We start from the raw sequence: 7,353 nt of genomic DNA, 5'->3' as shown, positions 1-7,353 counted from the left end.
CTCTAAATAACCAGACGACCATTGGAGGAATAAAGGAATAACCCACCCCTTACTCCCCCCCCCCCCCATCAGTGGTCACTGACCCCCTTCCATTCCCCAAAGATGTAAAAGAAACCATACTAGCCTCTATGACAGCCTCAGATGTTATAGCCAGTCCTGAGCAGCAAGCAGGTCCATTCTTACACGAAGTGGAAAGAGCGAGTCCTCCAAAATCTACTATATCCACATATGACACCTGCAGCCGTAAGGGGCTATTATAGTGGTGTACAGTATTTTTGGTGGTTTGGGAGGACTCACTATACAACAAAATGGAGCAATGGTGAGATGTGTACCTGGGAGCTTTTAGGTGAAGTCCACTGCAGTGCCCCCTAGGGTGCTCTGCTGGGATGTCTGTGTGGCCAGTATACTAAGAATGCGGGCTCCTCCTATATCCCAATGGCTTGATTTTGTGCACTTTTCACTTGGATTTTTTTTTTTAATGGACCAAAAAGATAAACACACAGATCACAAAAACATTTAGCAAATAGCCATTATCAGAAAAAGAGACAGACATTTTGCTGTTTCAAAAATGGCTATATTTGCTATTCAGATTCTGGATGTTTTGAGCAAAACGTCCCAAGTTGGACTTAGGCCTCATATCAAAAATGCCCCACTTGATCATATTGCTTAGTGCTCAACATATATTTAAACATACATTGATGAATTCAAAAACTGTACCCTTACAATCTGGGCATGACTTTTTAAAACTACTAAATGATAAATCTATTTTACTTGAAAGACAAAGATAGAGCAGATTTTCTTTTTATTAGAAATTTCAACAATTAATTACATAAGAAATATTTTTCCCCCATTCGGAAGGTGTTAACATTCATTTGTAGCTATTATTCACATTACAACCATACACTTAACATTCTATGATATTCTTCACTAGCATATTTCGGTTAGCAAAGTTTTTTAATCAAAAATTGCTGCTCCACAAACAAAAGCATGTCAGAAATAATGTGCCATGATGCTTAAGAAAAATATATATGTACTCCCCTCCCCCAAAAGTTTGGAAGGTGTATCTTCTCTACTGCCCAGTGAAAAATCTGATTAGTACAGACTATGAACTTTATTGATCAGACCCTACATGGTCCGTGTTTTGGTGACAGGGATTTTTTTTTTTTTACTAACTATGTTGTTGTCAGCATCATTTATCTGACTTCAAATTTAGCATTTTCTACCAATTTATTCGACATCCTTAGATTTTGTGTTCATTGAAAGACTCCTGACACAGGCAGTGTCACCGAAACACAGACCGTGTCAGGTCTGATCAATAAAATTCTGAGCTGATGCCCCCTCTTTTGAAGGCTCCTTGTGCTTCTTCTGGTGTGCTTTAGATTCCCTCTCTTACAGCCCCTGAGTTTTTAAAACTGCACATAACACTGTAATATTATGAACTCTTAGGTCAGAGCCAAATCGAAATTAAGTTTTTCCTGCTCTGCCCATCTGAAAAATCTATATGGGAACAGGAATGTCTAGAGACGTACCCAGAACCATACAATAAATTTAATTGTGCTGTCAATGTGTGCACTGAATATACACTAAAGCTTCCTGAAACTCAACCAGCAAGGATTTGATTTAGAAGGAAAACTAGAGTAAAATCAATGATCAATGTTTTACATTACTTCATTCACAGATAATAAAAGCAGTGCAAAAATAAAGCATATTAGTAATATTTAAACTAAATTTTAAGATATTTTATTCTTAACATGATCCACAATATATAAACTATGCTTTCTACATTACATCAATTAAAAAAAGGTGAGAGCAAAAAATCCAAAATTAAATACAAAAAAATGTTAAGGTTTTATACAATCTATTTCAGATACATCTAGTAGCATGCTTCTGTTCAAGGCAAGTATCAGAATGGGACCAGTCACTACTTGTTCCTATTACCTGCAACAAGAAAAATATGTTTTAATAACAATGTATGCATACATGAACGCTCAAATCAATGTTCTTATGGGTGGTCTTAGAAAATCAATGGCTAAAAAAAACTTTTCTATAAAGCACATACAAGTAACATCCAATTTGCTAAAAATAAAAGGCGTAAAAAGGACTTCAGTGGCTTAGGTCCAGTATAAATTGTATCTTGGACTAATGCCCTCCTTCATCAGTCCTAAAAAAACCTCCTTGAAAATTATTTCCCATTTAATATTTTATCATTTTTATCTTTTTTAATATTATAGTCCAAATTCAATCATGTTCAAATAGGCACTTATCTAGAACATAAGCTGCTTTGCTCTACAGCACGACTGTTTCACACTGGCTTCATCAAGAGTGTTAACATGCAGCAAGTTCAGTTACCTAAAAAACTTCTCTGCCATTTAGGATACAAGAATCCAGCCTGGATAAAGTCTGCTTAGATAGTAAGGTTTAACTATGCACATGCATAGCTTTCTTCTCTACGTGGTGAGGTTTGTTTTAGCTCCCAGTTTCCAACTACATTTTGTTCCATTCATCATTTTTACCATAAAGAGATATGCTGGAACACTAAAGTCTTCATCCATAACCAGAAAACTGTAGCATCCCACAGCAAAAGAAAACCAAACCGTCCAACTATAGCTAGCCTTTGCTTCTGATGCATGTGTGTCATTTGGTTGGAGTATCGTCAGGCTGTTCCTCTCACCTTTGGATGGCAATTAAAAATAAGACACAACAAAACAAGCTGGCAACATGACTGGATAAGCTCAACAATAAATATCTTAAATTTTCTTAAATTCCTATCGTATGTATTAAAAAGTAATTTTAAATTATAGTAAACCTGCAACTCAAAAAGGAATTGAGCCAAACTTCCAGCTTACATAAATTCAAGAAAAGTATTCTAAATACTGTGCCTTGCATTTCTATAGTGTAAAGCAGGGATTCTCAACCCAGTCCTCAGGACTCATCAAGACAGTCTGGTTTTCAAGACATCTATAATAAATATTGAGAAATTTGCATGGACTGCCTCCACTGTATGCAAATCTATCTCATGCATATTAATTATGAGTATCCTGAAAATCTGACTGGCTGGGTGTATCCTGGGAACTGGGTTGAGAATCCCTGGTGTAAAATGTTAGTTTACTTATATTAGTGAATACAGGACACACCACATTCACTTCACAGTGAAACAATTCAAAATTTAAAGCATTTTGATATAATTTCTAAAAAACTAGATTAGACACATTATTCTTACCATCTTTAAGGGGTGTTTTAGGGACCATATTTTCTTTACTTTCATGTTGAAAAGCTTTTGAAGGATCAAACCTTTGGATGCCCTGCATTGCATTCAACTGCTCCTGAAGTCTCTTTCCTGCTTCTCTCTCTTTGGCAAGCTGTGAACGCAATCTGGAAGCCTCCTGTAGCACACAGAAACCAAGAGACATGTCTGCCCTATGTGCTCTTACTGTTAATCCTATAAGTCTACTATAAAATATTTATGGCACAAAGAGTGTGCTCTGCCAAATTTAGTTTCACATCATTTGCCTTCAAGACTGCTTTAAAAAACTGAAGACTATACAGAATGTTCAAGATATGCACTGATTAATATAAACTAGCTGAAAACATTGATCATAAAACCTCAAGATGAATTTTAGATCCATCTGAAGCAACACTGGAGTACTAATATATATGGAATGGCTTCCCTACATCCACATAGATTATTACAATTACAGTGCTGCCAGAGTTAATACACAGTAAAAGAAACAATGACAGCAGATAAATACCTGAATGGCCCATCTGGTCAGCTCAACAAGCAATCAGACAACCACACTCACCACTGTGCAGGTTACAGTCATTCATGCAATTTTCCAGCATGCCAATCACATATAGGCAGTTAAATATGATACAGTCTTGGGACAATATGTTGTAACCAAAAGTATTACTAACAGTATTTAACTTGCTAATTTCAACATTATGATGTCTTCCCCTCCCCCTAGAGTTGCACAGTACCCTCACTTGTAGTGTATGATAGGGATATACAATACACATACTTAATCTTGTCTTTTGCAGGTCACACTGTAGAATGGAACTGGCCTTAGTTTCCACTACTCTTCTAGTGTACCAAGGGCAGGGCGGTACGGGCAGCAAGGGAGGGAGGGGGTGCGACGAGCAGTCGTACAGCTGTCAGCTTTGCTGGTCCCCTACCACCCCCCCCCCCCCCTGAACAGCTCAGTTTCTTGTTCCAGGGCAAGGGACCTGCATAGCAATCAGCCACGCGACTGCTCATCGCACACCCCTTGCTTGAAGGAGAGGGGTGCTCTGTCCCGGGTGGCAACTACAGTAGGTATGCCACTGCACTACTCTTCAACATAATACTTGAACAGCCATGTTATGTTTCCATCCTCTTTCTATTTAGGCATCCCCTGTGTTTATCACATGCTTTTTTGAATTCCCTCACTGTTTTTGTCCAGGAAGGAAGGAAGGGCATTTCTCTCTGTGAAATTACACCGAAGCCTACTGCCCTACAACCTCAAGTAATGTCCTCTACGTCTCTGGAAGGAAGGTTGTTTTTATATTACACCCAAAACTGCCCGTAAGTTTTTGGCTGATACAAACTACAGCTAAAACTCATCAAATGGTTTCAGCCGAAGCCAAAACTAAAAACTCAAGTTTGGTTGTGTGAATGTGAAGCCGTGAGGGCCACTGGGGACTGTCAAAGCTTGCAAACTGCAACCCTCTGCTAAACCCACAGTATCCAAGCAAGAATATAATTTAAATAATGAAAGACCATATTTTACCTTCAAGAAAAATAGCCTCCACACATGGACTGCAGCTAACGAAAACAAACTAAAAACCATGGTGCATTTACAGTGGCTGACTTTGCGCCATACTGTGACAGCTGATGTCATAATTCCACAGAGGCTAATTCCTAAGGAGCTTATTCCAAATTTACAAATTCCGGAAAAAAGTTTGCATCAAACATATTTATTTGAAGAACTCATATCATCATAAATATTGCCATAATGAGTCAGACAAGTGGTCCATCTAGCCCAGTATCCCGTTTTGTGGCTTCCCCATGTCTGTCTCAAGAGCAGACTATGGACTTTTCCTCCAGGAACTTGTCCAAACCTTTTTTAAACCCCAATACACTAAACACTATTACCACTTCCTCTGGCAACGAGTTCTACTTACTATATAAACTATTGTGCAAGATCATAACTACAGTACAAAAGAACAAAAAGATTAGCCCCTACAGGACTGCCTTAGAATTCCTGGTAGTCTAGTGCTGTAGCCAGGGCAGCAGCGATACCCTAGTCACAGCAGCCAGTTTAAGAGCAAGTTCAGAATGGACAGAAGGGATCAGACACGGGCTGTGTTTTGGCCAAGAGGGGTCCAAAATATCTGCAACCATAAATATAGTTTTTGTTCTTCAAAAAAAAAAAAACAACCTCTAAAGAACTGCAAACTTGAACTGACACTGTCAGAGAAAGCAGAGATACTTACCTGTAGCTGGTGTTCTCCGAGGGCAGAAGGACGATTCTCACAACTGGGTGATGTCATCTGAGCTGGTGCCTTCACATAAGTACATAAGTATTGCCATACTGGGAAAGACCAAAGGTCCATCAAGCCCAGCATCCTGTTTCAAACAGTTGCCAATCCAGGTCACAAATACCTGGCAAGATCCCCAAAAAAGTACAACACATTTTATACTGACTATCCCAGAAATAGTGGATTTCCCCAAGTCCATTTAATAATGGTCTATGGACTTTTCCTTTAGGAACATAGTAGATGACGGCAGAAAAAGACCTGCATGGTCCATCCAGTCTGCCCAACAAGATAAACTCATGTGTATACCTTTACCTTGATTTGTACTTGCCTTTTTCAGGGCACAGACCGTACAAGTCTGCCCAGCAGTATTTCCCGCCTCCCAACCACCAGTTTCGCCTCCCATCACCGGCTCTGGCACGGACCATATAAGTCTGCCCTCCACTATCCTCGCCTCCCAACCACCAACCTCTCTTCCCCCACCTGCTCCGCTACCCAATTTCGGCTAAGCTTCTGAGGATCCATTCCTGCTGCACAGGATTCCTTTATGCACATACCACGCATGTTTGAATTCCGTTACCGTTTTCATCTCCACCACCTCCCGCGGGAGGGCATTCCAAGCATCCACCACTCTCTCCGTGAAAAAATACTTCCTGACATCTTTTTTGAGTCTGCCCCCCTTCAATCTCATTTCATGTCCTCTCGTTCTACCGACTTCCCATCTCCGGAAAAGATTTTTTTGCGGATTAATACCTTTCAAGTATTTGAATGTCTGTATCATATCACCCCTGTTCCTCCAGGGTATACATGTTCAGGTCAGCAAGTCTCTGCTCATACGTCTTGGAACGCAAATCCCATACCATTCTCGTAGCTTTTCTTTGCACCGCTTCCATTTTTTTAACATCCTTCGCAAGGTACAGCCTCCAAAACTGAACACAATACTCCAGGTGGGGCCTCACCAACGACTTATACAGGGGCATCAACACTTCCTTTCTTCTGCTGATCACACCTCTCTCTATACAGCCTAGCAACCTTCTCGCTACGGCCACCGCCTTGTCACACTGTTTCGTCACCTTCAGATCCTCGGATACTATCACCCCAAGATCCCTCTCCCCCTCAGTACCTAGCAGACTCTCACCGCCTAACACATACGTCTCTCGTGGGTTTCTACTCCCTAAATGCATCACTTTGCATTTATTTGCATTGAATTTTAATTGCCAAACCTTAGACCATTCTTCTAGCTTCCTCAGATCCCTTTTCATGCTTTCCACTCCCTCCCGGGTGTCCACTCTGTTGCAAATCTTAGTATCATCCGCAAATAGGCAAACTTTACCTTCTAACCCTTCGGCAATGTCACTCACAAATATATTGAACAGAATCGGCCCCAGCACCGATCCCTGAGGCACTCCGCTACTCACCTTTCCCTCCTCCGAGCGAACTCCATTTACCACCACCCTCTGTCATCTGTCCGTCAACCAGTTCCTAATCCAGTTCACCACTTCGGGACCTATCTTCAGCCCATCTAGTTTATTTAAGAGCCTCCTGTGAGGAACCGTGTCAAAAGCTTTGCTAAAATCTAAGTAGATTACATCTATAGCACGTCGATGATTCAATTCTCCAGTTACCCAATTAAAGAATTCAATGAGATTCGTTTGGCACGATTTCCCTCTGGTAAAACCATGTTGTCTCGGATCTTGCAGCTTGTTGGCTTCTAGGAAATTCACTATCCTTTCCTTCAGCATGGCTTCCATTACTTTTCCAATAACCGAAGTGAGGCTTACCGGCCTGTAGTTTCCAGCTTCTTCCCTATCACCACTTTTGTGAAGAGGTACCACCTCCGCC

General features: G+C 40.5%; 1 protein-coding gene across 2 annotated transcripts in view; it reads right to left on the bottom strand.

The window, feature by feature from the left end:
- Positions 1-604: 604 nt before the first annotated feature.
- HMMR (hyaluronan mediated motility receptor) overlaps positions 605-7,353 on the bottom strand; it is a 731,570-nt gene continuing 724,821 nt past the window's right edge. For both annotated transcript variants that reach the window (XM_030213533.1, XM_030213534.1), the window contains 2 exons: positions 3,221-3,383; positions 605-1,938 (listed from right to left, as the gene is read on the bottom strand). In XM_030213533.1, the coding sequence (XP_030069393.1) occupies positions 1,922-1,938; positions 3,221-3,383 (180 nt within the window). In that variant the 3' untranslated portion in view covers positions 605-1,921. The remainder of the gene's footprint in view (positions 1,939-3,220; positions 3,384-7,353) is intronic.

Source organism: Microcaecilia unicolor, chromosome 8 (assembly GCF_901765095.1).
Source record: "Microcaecilia unicolor chromosome 8, aMicUni1.1, whole genome shotgun sequence".
In the NCBI taxonomy this organism is placed as follows: Eukaryota; Metazoa; Chordata; class Amphibia; order Gymnophiona; family Siphonopidae; genus Microcaecilia; species Microcaecilia unicolor.
This window is presented reverse-complemented; position numbering and strand designations above follow the sequence as displayed.